The sequence below is a fragment of the Sebastes fasciatus genome, chromosome 12 (genome assembly GCF_043250625.1).
Source record: "Sebastes fasciatus isolate fSebFas1 chromosome 12, fSebFas1.pri, whole genome shotgun sequence".
In the NCBI taxonomy this organism is placed as follows: domain Eukaryota; kingdom Metazoa; phylum Chordata; class Actinopteri; order Perciformes; family Sebastidae; genus Sebastes; species Sebastes fasciatus.
Genome location: NC_133806.1, coordinates 27259446 through 27278711, shown reverse-complemented (window position 1 = coordinate 27278711; position 19266 = coordinate 27259446). Strand labels below are relative to the sequence as shown.

The 19266-nt window shown below is 40.8% G+C and overlaps 1 protein-coding gene across 1 annotated transcript in view; it reads left to right on the top strand.

The window, feature by feature from the left end:
* The window catches only part of gask1a (golgi associated kinase 1A), a 37078-nt gene that overhangs the window by 2992 nt on the left and 14820 nt on the right, over positions 1-19266 (top strand). Inside the window, exon 2 of the mRNA XM_074654498.1 lies at positions 17734-18876. Coding sequence (XP_074510599.1) covers positions 17734-18876 — 1143 coding nt within the window. The remainder of the gene's footprint in view (positions 1-17733; positions 18877-19266) is intronic.

The window sequence follows — 19266 nt, the reverse complement described above, 5'->3', positions numbered from 1 at the left end:
CAACACCCTCCAGACCTGCAGTATATAGTCGCTCTTTGTATGTTTAACGCCAGGGACTGCTGCTCATTGTGTTCCCAGCTGTGCTTTCCTGTTCCTTTGCTCCACGTCTACTGTCTGTCTGTCTTTCTGGAGAGAATAAGAGGGGTAGACATGTTTTAACTGATTGGAGTGATTGAGTGTATATCAAGGTGAGCATGCCAACACACACTCCCTTCAATTTTGAAAATGAGGAGTGTGGTTTGGAGCTCCAGGCTGAGTCAACTATTAACCTTCCTGTTTTCTCTTTGCTGAATCTCACTGTGTTTGAGTCAGACGGTACTAAGACCCTGAGCTCTGCAGTCGCTCTGAAATCAGTTGTTAATGAGGGGTACACATTACACGAGGATCAAGCCGATTTTTTGGCCTGATTCCTCCTGACAATCGTCAGCAAAGCCTTGATTTTTTTTTATGGTTCTGAAGATTATATCTTTACAGACATTCCTGTGGTGTGAGGAGTGTTTTTTTTACATTCCCCGATCAGCTCAGAAGTCCGTCCTGGCGTTAAACATGTTATAATATAATATTTACGATGGGATATCCTGTTTTGTGTGTGGGGAATCCCCGAGGACAGCCGATGATGCAGTCACGTGGGAAAGAACGATAGCCGATTGAGAACTAAGCTGACTGAAGAAGGAAGGACAACCACTGCCGTCATGGCGGCCGCGACTAATGCATGAGCTAATGCTAAACGGGAAGCATAAAGTAGTAGTGAGATGGAGCTCAGAAATGGAGGACCAACTGGTTGATTTGTGGCAACAACACAAGTGTTTATTTAACGTGTCTCCATGACTTCATCCATCTATCCTTCGTACAAAGCAAAAACTAACATCGCTAATTCTTCCTGCCCGTCGTTAGCCATGTTTGTTTACACTAAAGTCCCGTTTGATTGCGAGAGATTTTGTGAGATTTCCGTTATTTTTAGTAGGGACTCTTGTTGTTCATGAATGAATATGTTAGTGTGTGGTATGCTGTTTTGGCCAAATCGTTGCTCTCCACACACTACAGGAACAAAACTGTTATATTTAACACAACATGTTGTTATGTGTGGACTCTCTCGCATTTTGAAAATCTGTTTAGAAGATTTGTTCCTCCTCGTCGTTCTGTATAAAAGGTACGAACACTGCATGTGGGTGTTGTTACGCCGTTAAGCCGACAGCAGAGGTAGTCACGGACCCATCGACGTCTAAGACTTGTAAAAGAGACAGCCGGCACGGTGGGACTTCACACACACACACATTAGACGCCGACGCTGTTGTTTTAAACGTCACACCTCTTTTGTGTCTTCTTTACGGCAGAATTACGGATTCTCTGTGTAAAAAAGGGGCTATTGTTTCCAGACACACACACACACACATGCTTACAGCAGCTACTGAGCGTCATTCATTACAGATATTATATGTGCAAAAGCAAAACATACCTGCATTACTTTCAATTAATTAAACTTAGCAATTCTAAATTACAGGAAATGTCAGCCTCATTATAAACCAGGTTTCTGGGTATAATTACCGATTCTGCCTGAGGCAGCGCACTGGCACCGGACAGCCCTAATGAATGCACATTTACCCACATACAACCTCCTCTACACACACACACACACGCGCGCACACATATTTATGTATGGATTCAACCTCCCTCTCATGCTGACACACACATCCAGCAAGGCAGATCATTTGTTGCTCTGTTGCATTATAAATGACCCATGAAGTCTCGGCTCCCGTCACCTGTAAATATGCAGCGTCCTGCCAAATGACTGGAGGGGAAACTGAAGCAGATTTACCTCAAAGCCATGACTCCTGTATTCAGTCATTAAGGCAGCATATTGGCAGCAGTGTGTAGTCATTTGCTGTTGTGCGATCTCATATAATTAGCTACAAGCAAAACCCACAGCATGACTTGTAATCACTATATAGAAACGCCAGAAAAGACTGCACATCGCTTAAAATGGGTCAGTTTCAGTTCAAGTTCAGATTCCATCTTTATTTGGCTTATAGACCCATTTCACAGCGGATATTTGAACTTGTCATAGCAACGAAAGCACAGGTGTAGTTAATGACACTGACGCAGAGCCAGCATACACACCACTAGGGCCCTGAAACACTTAAATGGATTGCAGTCGGTATAATTAATGTTATTGATTACACCTGTGAGATGTCAATGTGTCTGCTTTGAGTCACGTCTATACAGTCAGTGTGATTGCATGCACTGAACCTAGTTAACCAAGAACCACAAACCAGGTTACAGTTGTTTTTCTCCAGGAAGCTGATTTCTTAAATGTCATGTAAACAGGAAACCTGGTTTTATTTCCCCCAGAGAGCACAGATTTCTTGGCCGTAAACATAGTCACTGTCACATCATGACACCGTGTATTGTTGTGCACAAACAGATTCCTCCGCCTTTCATTTTAGCCTGAGAGTTCTGTGTTGCGACCGGCTCGGAAAAGTTGGAAGCTTGCTGTTCCAACAAATAATCAAAAATATACAGTAATAAAAAGTTAATCGAAGTTTTATAATGTAGAGCTAAACAGGAGTGAGGATATTATTAGAAGCTAAGTGTATGTTGTTCATTTAGTCAATTTAAAGGGGCTAACTTCTAAATTCAGGGCATTAATATAGCAGCAAACAACTATTGTCTATGTAAAGATATAGAGGAGTGATGTCTACCTGAGCAGAGAATGAAGTCTCTCTCCCTCTGTGTGTGTTGCAATCAGAGCTTCTCTATACTTCGTTTACGTAGTCGGTCCGGCAGCACGTGCATGTTAGTGCATGCGTGTGTGCCCCACATGGCTAGCTCATACGGCGGATACAGCTGTACCGGTGTAAACAGGAAGCAGCGCTGGACACAGGAATAGATGCAAAGTGCTCGAAAAATAGCTTGCCCCCTGCGTACGTAGGCAGTAGTATAGCATTATAAAATGCAGAATTTAACTGCACAACAGCTGCAAGCATACACAACAAGGTCAGCAACGCCTGTAACTCATTAACCATGTTGAAATTAACCGCTGATGGTCGAGGATGATGTCGTTTGTTTTCTGCTGGAAAAGGTTTACGTGATGGGGCGTGATGAATCAGGGGAGGACACGTCGTGACTGATAAGACCCAATCAAGAAGCCAACGTGGGCAATAGCGGGCGTCTGCGCCATCGTTTTAGTTTTAAAATTAAGACGGGGTCAGCAGCTTTTTCAAACGTCTCTGTTTTTGGGGCTCAAAAACTCTAAATTGGAGCTTTTTTTATAATTAGATTTTTAAAATTAGAATAATGTTACAGAATAAACTCCCAGTGATTAACTTGTTTGACTCAGCAAGGCATTTCATTAAGTGAATATAGGCTCTGTGTAAGCGCATATCCTGCTGGCCTATAATGTTTATTTGAGATGTTTACGATACAAGGAAGCAAATAAACCAGTAACAGAGTGAATAAAAGATGCTAAGCAAGCACATTACAAAAGCAGCAGTCTGGCACGTGTGTGTGTGTGTCTGTGTTCATAGAATGAATACGTTGCCGCTGTGTGAAGCTTTGCGGCATCGACTTTGTTACAGTACAAAGACCAACAGCACAGAGAACAATAGGACAGATTTCACTGTAGTGAAAGTGACTTCAGAGGAGCTTTGCCTCCCACTCAGTCTGCTGTGAGTGCAACTCCGAGAGGGACACTGTCCATCTGCTGCTCGTCTCTGTGTGGAGGTGGCCGGCTTGTGTCTCGTTGAACACTCATGCTGTGCAGGATTACTTGTTGTTAAAGCAAACCAAGTAGTGGGTGGGGATGTAAATTGACCCACGACTGTCGCTAATCTGTTGTAATCACCTCAGGGGGTCGTGTGGGGACAAAAATAAATCAGTCACATTAAGTTTATACTAGGGCTGTCAATCCATTCAAATATTTAATCGCAAATTAATCACACTTTTGTTTTTTTCTGTTCAAAATGTACCTTTAAGGGAGATTTGTCAAGTATTTAATACTCTTATCATCATGGGAGTGGGCCAATATGCTGCTTTATGCAAATGTATGTATATATTTATTATTGGAAATCAATTAACAACACAAAACAACGACAAATATTGTCCAGAAACCCTCACATGTACTGCATTTAGCATGAATGAAAGGGATCAAGTGGCTGCTTCTCTCTTATATTGTGGTAGTTTTTTTCTCACGAGATCTGGCAACGCTGGTGTGGGAACCGATGGAAGCAGGCTATTTTGCGAACGCGTGCCAACGACAACATCAGCAATGTGTCTTTGGAATGGTATCAAGTCATTTACCATGTGTTTCTTGCGTGTGTTTTCATCACAAAACGTAGTTTGGAGACCTCATCGGGGACTCCTCCTGGTGAAAGATCTTGCAGTGTGTGACCTCCTGTCTCCGTTCGGTGATGTAGTGTGAAAACCACCACGACTTAAAGACTCATGATTACCAGACAGCAAGTTGTGTAGTGTGAACAGTACAGAGAGCTGATCACTTTGAAAGTCGTGACCTTGAAGTGTGACTTGAGTCCAAGTCGCGGACTCGAGTCTCCATATCCGCTAAGAAGTAAAGAGGTTGTGGCTCTGGCAGGTATGATAGCCTTCCTTTTTTTTATCTACAGTGTGATTTTGGCTTAAGTGGATGTGATTTGGCCAAATTTAGTGTATTTCTTGTGTGTCAGCAAATGACTTTGAAACGTCAGGCTTGGTTTTCTTTTGGCCACCACTTCAGCAAATGTTCCCGCTCATGCTGCACCTTCCTCTTAGGAGAAAGGAATGTGCAATTGGGAACAGATTCAACCACATGTGCACTCCCACTGCAGCCATATGGAGAGAGGTTTTTTTGTGCCACGGAGTAATTACTTTCAGAGCTATGATCTGATGTCTGGGCTTCATTCTACACACACACAGATGAGGAACATAAAGCGCTGCATCCTGTATTCCTTTGCCAAAGGGAAAAAAATAAAATCAAGTCTGTTCACTCAAACAACAAAGCTTTATAACGCAGCTTTTTCATATCAAGGTGAGATTGGTTTTGGCTCTCTGAACACAAAGAGATGTTTTGTGGCTGCCTGCATGCGGTACATATTTTATTCTGAGGTAGCTTTTGGAAAATTGGGAACAAGTCAAGGGCAGTGGAAAATGTTTTTGAATAACTGAGAAATGCCCCTCCAAAGAAATAAAGGAGCAGGACAAATAATAGCTTAGTCACCACATAAGTGCTTTAATTCTTCAGTAAAGCTCTGAAGAGTTGCAAAGACTGGTAAATGGTCACTTACATCACTCATGAGTAGTCCAATTATTACTGTCCTATCAGTGACATTAGTAAATCATCGGCATCGCAGTCTTGGAAGACCATAGATTTCTTGTGCCTAACAGTTAGGTATTAAGGCCCAGACACACCAAGCCGACATCAGAGAACTAGCGGCGATGAAGGCCGACTGTTACGTCGCTTCACGTTGCCTTTGTCTTGGCCGACAAGTTGCATTTGAACACACCGTCTACACTACTGGTAATTTCCAAATCCTATTGTAAATGTTTGTAGGTTTAAATCCACTGCATTGTCCTGTGTGAGTTAACTGGTTAAATATCAGAATAAGAATTATTTACCAGGTGCCGTTTACAGTAAAGTCTTGAATCTAGCTTGGTCTTGAGAAAGGATTCATCACGCATCTACTTCTGTTTGAGCACATTTTAGACTCTCACGCTCGACTGTGCACTTGGACTCCTCATTTCATTCCTTCAACTGTACATTTATTTTTTAAAGGCACATTTAGTAATCTGTTGCCTTCATCAACGTCTAATGGTGGCCGTTAGTACTGGGACTGCTGGCAGTGATCTCATGCCAGGGGAAAAGCACGACATTTTATTCCAACACACAGTCCAGGCTGGAACAGAAATCTCAGTATTAAGTCATTTTTGAGCAATTCATGTTAACTTCTGTTATGATCATTTTGTGCCATGGTGCAGACAGTAAAACTGAGGTGCTCGTGAGTTGTATGGCAATTGGGGCTGTCAGTGGATTAAAATATTTAATCACAATTAATCGCGTGTACCTTAAAGGGAGATTTGTCAAATATTTAATACTCTTATCAACATTGGTGTGGGCAAATATGCTTGTGTTGTGCAAATGTATGTATATATTTAATATTGGAAATCAATGAACAACACAAAACAAGGACAAATATTGTCCAGAAACCCTCACAGGTACTGCATTTAGCATAAAACAATATGCTCAAATCAAGCTGCAACCCAACAGGCAACAACAGCTGTCAGTGTGTCAGTGTGCTGACTTGACTATGACTTGCCCCAAACTGCATGTGATTATCATAAAGTGGGCATGTCTGTAAAGGGGAGACTCGTGGGTACCCATAGAACCCATTTTCATTCACATATCTTGAGGTCAGAGGTCAAGGGACCCCTTTGAAAATGGCCATGCCAGTTTTTCCTCGCCAAAATGTTGCATAAGTTTGGAGCGTTATTTAACCTCCTTCCCAACAAGCTACTATGACATGGTTGGTACCGATGGATTCATTAGGTTTTTTTAGTTTCATAGGATACCACTCCAGCTTTAAAACTGAGCTTGCTACAACCTAAAAATCACAAGTTGTATTATTGCATTAAAGAAATTAGTGGCGTTAAAACTAATTTGTTAACGTGTTATTATTAACTTTGACAGCCCTAATGGCGATGCATCCCAAGCTGGATGCTCATGTACAATAATAAAACGACTCATTGTCTCCAGCTATCTCTCAGCGCTGCTGTCACTCGCGGACATACAGACTAACATACATGTTTATGTATGCTGACAAATATTGAATGTGCAAAAGCATGCAGGGAGTACACACACACAGCACAGGACGCACAAACACAGAAACACACCAGTTGACCAGCTGAGCTTGTCAGCAGAAGATTTTCCAGACTGCCCGCTGTCACACTCAAGCTGCTCAACTGACGCATGATGGCGGTCAGGTCATCGTACAGACAGAACACACACACACAACAGTCACAATGACTGACAATGGATGGCAGCTGCTGCCACACAAACCAAACAGAAAAAGACATTTCTAGTAGGGGTGGGACAAAAATACATGTCTTTCTTCACTTGTAAAATGATCCTTTAAATTGACAAACATCATATGTGTGATTCATTAAGAAAGTACCGTAGATTTAAAGAATGTAAGAGTGATCAAAACCTGATCTTCAACGTACAGCAGTACAGTACAGCAGAGGATTGAAAAAAGCACTTCGTTTAGAAGACGTAACCCTCTGTCTCCAAAGATTGCTCTTCATTAAAAACATTTAACCTTCCTCACAAGGAACATCCTCGGCTGATTTAATCCACGTCAAATTTCAGTTTGGGTAATTTCATCCGATGGCTGCTTTCCAGAAGAGAAAGTTGCTGACTGGAGAGCAGGACGGAGGACTGCTCTCATTTCACTCAACAGGAAGAGCAGAGTAAGGTGTCTTCACTGTGGAAATCATTAGATATACTGTACGATTATTCACAGGATAGTACTGAAATACATAAATCATTGTGCACTATACATGAATATATCCGGTAGCACGCACTATACTATATGCTTTCATACTGTCTGCTTACCAATGCATTAGCTTGTCCACGTGTTAACTGCCTACATGCATCATTTCCAGCTGTGTGAACATTCAATCCTGCGTGTGCTCATATCATATCGGTTCATATTACTTCAGCTATTCCACAACTCATTGATGTGCTCATCTGCCTCAGGCATGTTTGCCCTTGGGCTATAGAACATTAACGCCTCCTCCCTTTTTTCCACCGTATATATTGATACCGCATCCTCTTGTCTTTTATAGCTGCAAATTTGAAAAGTAGAGTTCTGAGCTGTGTCATTGGGGTCCGACCTTGAAATGCATTGTGCTTTTCATGCCTGGCGCTGAATGCGTGGTGCAAAAGTGCAACAAAACGTTATATAGTTCTCAAAGTAATGGCAGTTGACCCTAAAGCCACCACACAAATAATGCCCTTTTTCTCTATATATTGCAAAACCTATATTGAAAATACGGACATTTAAAAATGAGGATATAATCTTTCATCATCACCTACTCTTCCTTTGGCTGCAGTGCTCTCATTATTTTCGATGTAGAAAACAGTGGATGATATCGGGCTCTCTGGATAGCACGACTCATTTATTTTTCATCTTTCATGTGTTGTCATCATCCTCAGACTCAAACACGGCAGAAAACCAATTGAGAAGTTACTGAGTGCATTCGACGTCCTGGCACATCACTTTGCTTTAGTTGCTTTGCTTTTGCATTTGTTTTATCTTTCTTACATCCTTTCCCCTGTGCTCCTCTCTGTACTCGCTGTGTGTGTGTGTGTGTGTGTGTGTTTATGCTTGTACATCTATCTTTGTGAGGACCCTATTTGAATTTTAGTCCTGCAGAGTGAGGACATGTTGGCCGGTCCTCATTTCTTCAAAGGTCTGTTTGAGGGTTCAGATTAGAGTTATTTTAGGGTAAGGGTTGGGATTAGGCATTTATTTGTGATGGTTAGGGTTAGGGTAAGGGACTAGGGGAAGCATTATGCCAATGAGGGTCCTCACAGAGATAGTACAGGGATGTGTGTGTGTGTGTCCCTCAGCTGTCAACACCAGCCTGTCTTTTGAGAGGGAACCTTAATGAAACCAGTCAGATCCTCTCTCTGTCACACACACACACACACACACACACACACACACACACACACACACCTGCTTAGATTTGCTTTTGCTCTCCTTTACTTCTTATCTCTTCCCTCTTTCCCCCCTTTTGTTCACATAGTAAATTAAATTCATGTTTTTTATCTTAAAAAGAAAACAGCATACCGGGCATACTGTAAAATGAACCGTGTGGTTTACTGATTTCACCTTGTTGACTGCCATCCATCGTCAAATAAAATGGCATTCACCGATGGCAGTGGCCAATGTTTATCTGTTGTGTTGCATCAATTTTGTGCCGGCTAAATGTTGTGTTGGTTATTTGCGGTCGGTCTCGGGAAACAGTAACCAGCTGCTGATTCAGAGGAGAAAGACACTGGCTGGACACGACTCTGGCATGATGGCGGGCGTTGTGCAGCACATGTGGTTTATTCACAAATAAAAGTGACAGAATAAGTCGGCCGTGTGGGAGTATTACACTGTCTCGGAGAAAGATCAGCGACAAGAAGGTTACGTTCAATGACAAATTAAACAGTAAAACAATGGCTTACAAGATGTCTTAAAAACAATAACTGCTGTCTTGACCATGACATTTGTTCTGCCGACTGGGTTGAATCAGCAGCTTTAAATAGTTATTTAAAAGTCAATAATGTAAATATATGCTCCTTAACATTATAATCGTTATTTTCATCAACCGCCAATTTTAAGCTACTATTATTTGATTCTAGTGAAGCCTGGCCATCTCAAACAAAATAATACCCAGAAGTAACCTTTTTTGCATGCGGACAGCCCCGCTATAGACATTAGTCGGCAGTGTCTGCATAATATACGGTATACACCATACATTACATATCAACTTACACTTCATTGTGTAACCCATGACAAATACCCTTGAACCTTGTAACCTTGTATTACTCCCACTATTCTACTCCAGTATAATCATGTGTACATGCACACCTGAAGACCTTGGAAGAAGGGAAAATGAAACTAGTGAAAAAGAGATTTAGAAAAAGGAAATAAATAAGTTAATAAATACATAAACAGACAGTGTATAGATGTACATTATATGTGTGCAAGTACATGTGCAGATTACTGTGGGTGCTTTGGTGCATGCATGTCTGTGCAGATATAAGTCAGTGTTAGGGCCGTGTATTGGCAAGAATCTGGCGATACGATACGTATCACCATACAGGGGTTACATAGGTTACATATAGGGATTCAATATATTGTGATATAGTGCAATACTTTAAGAAAGGCAATATATTGCGATATATAAAATCTAATTTTAGGAAAACTGTCATAGTATAAAGAATACACTATCATATGCATAAAGTCTGAGTAAAAAAAAAAAAAAAGTACTTTTTTAATACAATCAGAACAGTGGGATCTTCATCAGTCTTCATGAAGCAATTTCTCTGCCTAGCAATCCACGTTCCATTCAAATACTACTGAAGGTCAAACTGTTGTTTTATTTTGGTAAAATTGTGTACACTTTGATTTAAATGTATTGTAGATCAGAAGTATTATATTCATGAGGATAGAAATACTAAATTACACGTGTTTTACAATCTATTCTGTAACTCTAAACATTTACATAACAGAGAAAACTGAGGTCAGAAACAAAAAAAGGTTGTTTACTGATGCGTAATACAGCAGAAAGTCGGGTTAACACCATATGAAGGATAAGAAGTTGATATGAGGGCATCAGGGAGCTGTGAGCTGATGTTAACACACTGCGGTTAGAATGAGCAGTTAGTCAAGAATGGCTTAATAGAGCCATCAAAGCTGGAATTATGTTTGAAATGTATGAGGTCAGAAGGTCTCTGTCTGCGCTATAGCTTCAATTACTAGCTAGCACACACACACACACACACACACACACAATGAATATGCACCTACCATTCACCCACAAACACACACACACACACACAATCCTTGCTTTAGCAAAGAACATCTCTCTAACTGGATTTAATCGGGTCAGTTCTTACCCTTTTCTTGCTCATTCACACAATCTCTATTTTTGTACAGAAATATAGAGATGAAAGATGCTCTCCACCTCACCATTTTGAACTTTGGAAGAACGTATGGAGTCCTCTTTGTTGTTAGTAAAGCACAGTGACTTTGTTGTAGCTGTGTAATGCCAACTACAGCACAGATGGAATGCTCTCCCAAACTGATGGCTAGTTTCCAGTTGTTGTTGTTGTTGTTGTTATGAAAACCTCCATCTGTTTAGCACCTTAAAGTTCCCTCTTACAGGATTCTGTCAGAGTTTAATACAGTTTTTTTTTTAGTTAACATGCTTCTCTGTTATGGTGTTTCTCTTGTGGTTGTTTGCCCTGCTTCCACTGATAAAAGGTCACATATAATGAGATGGTGCAGTGAGACGGGTTTCTGCCTCAGACATCCTCACCTCACCTTTCTCCTGAGGCTAGCTGGCTAGCTGCAGCACCTGTTGCGTGTCTCAACCCAATGCTGCATACCTCCCCTGCAGCCTTCAGCTGGGACAGAAGGAAAGAAGGGATATTAAAAGAGAAAGAAGAGGATAGAAAGAGCTGTGAGACACATAGTCAGACACTTGACCTACATATATATATATATGTGTAGGTCAAGTGTATATATGTATATATATATATATATATATATATAGGACTGGCAAAGTTAACGCGATAATAACACGTTAGCGCTAATTCGTTTTAACGCCACTAGTTTCTTTAACGCAACTTTTTTTTTACCTCTTAAAAAATCAGATGGCCGCTATATGATATTTTGGAGAGTGAAAGTGCTGATATCATATGAAACAAAAAAAAAACTAAGGAATCCATTGGTACCAACCATGTCATACTAGCATGTCGCAAAGGAGACTAAATAACGCTCCAAACTTGTGCTAAATCTTGGCGAAGAAAAACTGTCATGGCCAATTCCCAAAGGGTTTCCTTGACCTCTGACCTCAAGATATGTGAATGAAAACGGGTTCTATGGGTACCCACGAGTCTCCCCTTTACAGACATGCCCACTTTATGATAATCACATGCAGTTTGGGGCAAGTCATAGTCAAGTCAGCACACTGACACACTGACAGCTGTTGTTGCCTGTTGGGCTGCAGTTTGCCATGTTATGATTTGAGCATATTGTTTTATGCTAAATGCAGTACCTGTGAGGGTTTCTGGACAATATTTGTCCTTGTTTTGTGTTGTTCATTGATTTCCAATGATAAATATATACATACATTTGCATAAAGCAGCATATTTGCCCACTCCCATGTTGACAAGAGTATTAAATACTTGACAAATCTCCCTTTGAGGTACATTTTGAACAGATAAGATAGATGTTGTCAGAGCTGCACAGTGAGAAGACTGGAGCTAGACAGAGAGGGGGGGAACAAAGGCACAAATAGCCAAACTGTCAGAGAGAAGGAGAATTTGGAGAGATAACAAGAGGAAAATATCTTTAACCTGCCAGTAATAATGTCATTTTTCTTTTTGAAAGAACAAAGAACCTGTTACAATAACTTAGACTCTCTGTAACCTTGTGTCTTTAAAGGAAACAGAAAGCCCTGGTGTGTGTGTATTTACCCACAAACTGGTGTTTATATGATGTGGTTTCACTGTGTATTTATTCTGTAGGTCAATGTGCATGAAAGCATATAGTGAAAACACAAGAAGACTCTAGCCAACCACATCACATGAAACATATACAGTGTGTGTTTCCTTCTGTGAGCGTGTCTCCAGCTGCGTTCATGTCTCTGTTGACCTTTTACTAAGGCCTGGCTGTGTGTTTTCTGTGGAGAGTATCAACAACACACTCTCGTGGTGACACATTCACACAAAGCCGTGCATGCTTGGATGCTAATTAGCGATGCTCAGCCAAAACTAGTGAGGGAGATGTAGGTTGAGAGGAGGGACGGCAAGCCGCTGGGAAAACAAGTGATGCGGTAACACATTAATATTTAGTGACTCATGTATTTGCTTTTGTGATAATATCATGTCAGGTCTCAACACGGACCGAGTTATTTGTTTTATATTAACATGTTGAATCTGGGTGAGAATCAGTGCAGTGTGCAGCAGTGGATTCATGTAACGTGTGAGAGAGTTGTTGCAGCAGCCTTAAAGGTCCCATATCATGCTCATTTCAGATTCATACTTGTATTTTGTGTTTCTACTAGAACATGTTTACATGATTTAATGTTAAAAAAAAACTTTATTTTCCTCATACTGTCAGCCTGAATATACATGTATCTACCCTCTGTCTGAAAAACTCAGTTTCAGCGCATTTTGACGGAATTGCTACGAAATTGCAACAGAATTGCGTTGCTAGGCAACAGCTTGGGTCCATGTGTACTTCCTGTCAGCTGATGACATTCACATACACTTTCTAAATCTTTTTCCCTTCTTCCAAGGTCTTCAGGTGTGCATGTACACATGATTATACTGGAGTTGAATAGTGGGAATAATACAAGGTTAAAAGGTTCAAGGGTATTTGTCATGGGTTATACAATGAGTGTAAGTTGATATGTAATGTATGGTGTATAGGCTACCATATATGCAGACACTGCCGACTTATGTCTATAGAGGGGCTATCCGCATGCAAAAAAGGTTACTTCTGGGTATTATTTTGTTTGAGAAGGCCAGGTTAAATTAGTTTCAAGTAATAGTAGTTTAAAATTGGCGGTTGATGAGAATAACGATTATAATGTTAAGGAGCATATATTTACATTATTGACATTTAAATAACTTTTTAAAGCTGCTGATGAAAAATGTTGGTTCCTGCTAACCATGGACACATTGAATGTCGACGTTTCTGAACCAAAAATACGTTTCATATCAGCCTCGTATCACGCTTGAAAAAACGCACAATGCCACGTGGTTAACATTGTGAAACGATTGGGTACAACAAAACTAGCTGGTTAAGGTTAGAAAAAAGATCATGGTTTGTGTTCAAATAATACTGTAACATAACAACGTAACAACGCAACAAAACCGCCATAGTTAGGTTTAGGAAGAACAACATGGTTGGGCTTAAAACTACTACGTTTGTACAGAGAAAATGAAACGTTGTGAACACGGGACACGAACGAACAGCAGATTGTGATGTGAAAGTGAAACTTAACGCACAGGACACTAACAGCGGTCTCCTGGATGAAAGCCTTGTGTTTGTTGGACCCGCCCGCTTCTTCATGTCACACTTGACATTGACGTTAAATTGACATGAGGGATGTTTGAAGTAGCGTCACCCGCTGAGGCGGCACGTCTATAGTAAGTCATGGACTACTAAGTATTTTTTTCGTGGAGGTTGGCGATGAAGCTGTGTGCTTTGCAACAAACACGTGGCTGTATTTAAAGACTACAACTTGAACCGCCACTTTGAGACAAAACATGCGGAAAAATACAGAAACCCGTCTGGAGATGAGAAGGGGAGGACAGCCGAGGGATTGCTAGTTAAGCTACGAAAGCAGCAAGGACTTATTTTACAAAGCGGCATGCAACGAAAGAAGGAAATTTAAGTGTTAATGTTAAGTTAAATGTTAAGTTTTGTTAATGGAAACATTACAACCCAAAACAGTCAGTCCTGTTCAGTTCAAATAGTGCTGCATAAAATGTAATTTATTTTTAATAATATGCTGTTTGGGAGTGATTTTCAGTGTAATAAATGCTGAAAAATATGTTTTCTATGATTTAATCTTCAATTCAAATCAATTCAATTTATTTTTTTATAGCGTCAAATCTTGTGATAAAAGGTTACGTCTGACAGAATTTGTTTGGCCTCCGGCAACAATCTGGATTTCTCATGTGGCCGCCCCAGGAAAAATAATTGCCCACCCCTGGTCTATAGCCTTGAGATAATCCATTTACTGTCAAAGAAACACAACAAATCATCACATTTGACAAGCTAGAACCAGCATTTTTCTGGCATTTTTCTGCTTGAAAAATGACTGAAACAATGAACTAATTAAAAAAAAACATTGGCCAGTTCATTTTTTTCTGTTGACTAATTGATTAACCCACTAATCGTTGCATATCTAATGTCCTTACAATAATAGGCAAACAAATATGACTGTTAACTTCTCCCTCATGCTCACTGGAGTGAAGCAGTGGCAGGCAATCTTGCAGATCTGCTGTGAAATCCAACCCAGTGGCGTGAAATATAACAAACCATTTAGAGGTCGGCAGAGGCTGCCAACCCTCTCAGCAATGATCCCATTTATTTAGTGTAATTCACAAAAGCCTCACACTAAACGCAGCAATGATTCAGTGACATTCAATTGCTCCGTGTAGCACCTTTGATCGATTGTGGACTGATTAGTATTCATTGTGAACCCTCCACAAAGCACTGTTAGTAGACGTCCACCTTGTGCTATCCTTCATCGCCACTGCAGCACTATACTCACTGTAGCATATTAAAAAATGGTGTTTCTACAGACATTGGGGCCCTACTCATTATGTATATATAAGTATGTCAGGCTCTCTCAGTACTTAAGCTGACAGCGCAGGGAGCCTGGATCAGGGCATTCCAGTCCAGGGAAAGAATAATGGGATCCTTTCACAGGTGGAGGGATCTGGGAATGTTGTTAACGGCACTGAGATGGGGAAGACGTCTCAAGGGTCTGAAACATTCCTCCACTCTGCGTTCACCTAAATGGAGGAAAAGAGAGGAGGACAGAGAGTGAGAGAGCAGGTATCTGGGTCATCCTGGTGAGAAATGAAGCCTTTCACCTATATGCCTTTACTTACTGTATGGATATAAAAGCAGGGCATTGAAATAGAGCGCACACTGTTTGCTTCAGGTTTCAGTTGCTCATGTCGTTTGGGCACGATTCCAATTTGTTGGAATGAAAGGAAGCTTCGTTATAGGGATAGATGCGTTCTCTATTGCTGTTTATTTTTCCACTGGACATGAAGTGTGGGCCACCCTGTCTGTAGGGGGGCTGCCAGTCAGCCTCGGACAATTTTCAATTCAATTCTGTTTATTTTGATACAGTGTCAAATCATAACAGAAGTTACCTCAAAACGCTTTTCATATAGAGCAGGTCTAGACTGGACTCTATAATTTAGAGACCCAACAAGAGAACCCCCAATGAGCATGCACTCGGTGCGACAGTGGCAAAAAAACAGGTAGAAACCTCGGGAGAACCAGACTCTGGGTGGGCGGCCATCTGCCTTGACCACAGCAATAATAATAACAGCTATAAGTAGTAATACATGTAATACAATGATAATAAAATATCAGTAATAATAGAAATATGACTACCACTACTAATAATATCAGTAATAGTAGCAGCAATAATAATAGAAATATGACTACTACTACTACTACTAATAATAATAGCAGTAATAGTAGTATTAATAATAATAGAGATATGACTACTACTACTAATAGTAGCAGTAACAGTAGCAGTAATAATAATAGAAATATAACTACTACTAATAATAATAATATTAGTAACAGTAGCAGTAATCATAATAGAAATATGACTACTACTACTAATAATAATAATAGCAGTAACAGTAGCAGTAATAATAATAAAGATATGACTACTAATAATAATAATACCAGTAATAATAATAATAGAAATATGACTACTACTACTCATAATAATAGTAGTAATAGTAGCAGTAATAATAATAGAAATCTGACTAATAATAATAATAGTAATAGCAGTAATAATAATAGAAATATGACTACTACTAATAATAATATCAGTAATAATAATAGAAATATGTCTATTATTACTAATAATAGCAGTAATAATAGAAATATGACTACAACTAATAATAATAATAACAGTAATAATAGCGGTAATAATAATAGAAATTTGACTACTTATAATAATAATAATAGCAGTAATAGTAGAAACATGACTACTACTACTACTACTAATAACAGTAATAATAGCTGTAATAATAATAGAAATATAACTGAATGAATATGAATATTTCACACTGTCTATACTAAAGCGCCTTACTTCCGCTTCTGCTCCTGTCATAATTACTATGGTCGCTAGTGGTGATCTACCATGTGAATAGATGATAAAAACCTACTAGTGGGTGTAGTAGGCCCCTATTGACCCACATCTATGGGGCTTATAGTGACTGATAACGCCTATTTAATAGCCTGGGGGGAATATGATCTGTTTTTCTAGTGCTTGTCGGTACATGTACACTGGTCTAGTATAATTTTATTTGCAGTCTCTGTTCAGATGTTTGGGGTCTCATAAAATAAGTGTTGCTATGGAGGCTTCTTCCAACACAAACCCTGGAATACTCAACAATAAATCTCGCCAAGACTTTATTCTGGTTTTATTATTGGATGTTTCATAGAGCTACCATTTTGCTGCCTCTGTTCAAAGGTATCAAATGGAAGGAGTTCATAATATGTCAGCCTGAGTCCACAGTAAATAAAGGGCCGGCATTTTGAATTCCTGAAGCAAAATCACTTTTATGGAGCCTTCAGTGAGTGTACAGTACGCCGTATTGGGCCAGTGACAGGGTGTTCTGTGTGTGTAGGTGTTTGTGTGTGTGTGTGTGTGTGTGTGAAATATGGCTTTTTCCTCTTGCTGTGCATTGCGTGCAGGAAGCAGCACTGAATTATAGGCACACCGCTATTGGTCTCAGCTGGATAAGTCCAATTCTGCTGTAAGCTACTGGAAACACAGAGCCGGCCGACGCAAGCTTTATATTCTTGCCGCTTACATATTCAGATTTGTGCAGCATAAACAGGATGTTTCAGCTCTGCTCCCTCTTTGTCACCTAAATCCCTGCTTTTCTGTCTCATTTCCATTTTGGGTAATAAACACTCAAAGGTCACACATCCCTATTGTGATGATGTCACAGAACAGAATGATGTGCCACAGCACAGTTTGTTTTTCTACTCCCTTGTGTGAATCATGAACACATTTGCTTCCCACATGCTTTGGTTAACCCCACAGGAATCTGAGCGCTCCATTCTGTTTAGTGCAAATGCTATCTTTGCAATTCGTGGTACCACTCCATTATAATCATGGTTCTGTTGGTCTCCCTCTAACTTGTGTTTCTTTCTGTCTATTTATTTTTTTCCTCTCCAGGCCTGGCGAGCGTGGTCAAAACTCTGCTGTGGTCAAAAGTGGCTACTCCTCTTCTCCCCCCTCTTCCTCCTCTTCCTCACGATCTCTGTGATGACATTGACTCTCCCCCTTCCTTTGCCGCGCGCTGACATTGACTGGCGGTCGTCCCGGGCCCTGAGCTCCGCCGGGGAGTTCAGATCCAGGCCCAGAGTCGTGGAGCCCCATCCGGCCGCTGCCTTCCAGCAGCCGCTCGCTCACATCCACAGCGGGGCCTGGAAATCCAGCACTCTGAAAGAGACGTCTAAACATTCAGTGGCACCGAAACCTTTCGGGGACGCCGCTGGCGATGACAAAAACAGCATCAAAGAGAGAAGTCACGCAGGCTTGCGCAGGAATAAACAGAAAAACAAAGGCATCGCTTCCAAAAGGAAAGAGACGGCGGGCGCCATCCAGCATCCAACCAGTCATCACGGTCCCCGTCTCCCAGAGTTTACAGTCAACAACGCAGGGCCAAAGCATAGAATTAAGCTAAGCAACCACAGCGCTGTGGTAAAGCACACTGCTCAGACCTACATTCATCTTGAAAGGAGCAAATCCACAGCGGCACATATCCCTGCCGCAGCAGATAGCCTAATAAATGGCAGACGAGCTGCAGACAGACAGGCAGGCAGATGGGACAGGAATGCACACACACAAATACATGGCAGCCGTACAAGTGCAAAGCTCGCTGAACATCACCAGGCTTTGGAAAAACACAGACAAGCAACAAGGCACTCTGGGAAATCTGACAAAGTCGGTAAGGAGCAGCCGGCTGTGAAAAAGCCCTCCAGGGATCTAAAGAAACACCATAATCTCTCCGAGGATCCCTCCGAAGAGAGGAAGAATCCTGGGTCGCTGGACCGTAGAAAGGCTTTGTCCAAACCAGAGGCAGCCGTAAAGAAAGATGACGGCGGCTGGTGTCGGAGCTTTAGAGACCAGGACTTCCCGGACACTGACCACAGGAGGGTCAGGATTAGTTCAGATCTCCGGCCTCTTCCCTGGCTCAGCGAGGATGACGTCCAGAAGATGGAGCTCCTAGCTGAGGGCGAGGTGGTCAGTAAGGCCAGGGTGCCTGCACATGGTCAGGTGCTCCAGGTAGCGCTGGATCCTCCCGCTCACCAGCAGGTACACAGTTTGTTGATGACATGTTAGGAGATCAGTTGAAATGTCACACGATGTAGATGGATGTGTGTTTTCAAAGAATTCATCTCCCAACCACATACATTGACCATAAGTAGTATAAGTAGTAATACTGATAGGACTAATAACAATAATCAATAGTGGTGGATATAATAGAGTGATAATAGAAATATGACCACTACTAAATATCATAGCAGTTATATAGCAGTAATAATAGAAATATGACTACTACTAATTATAATAGCAGTAATAATAATAGAAATATGACTACTACTAATAATAGCAGTAATGATAATAGAAATATGACTACTAATTATAATAGCAGTAATAATAATAGAAATATGATTACTACTAATAATAGCAGTTATAACAATA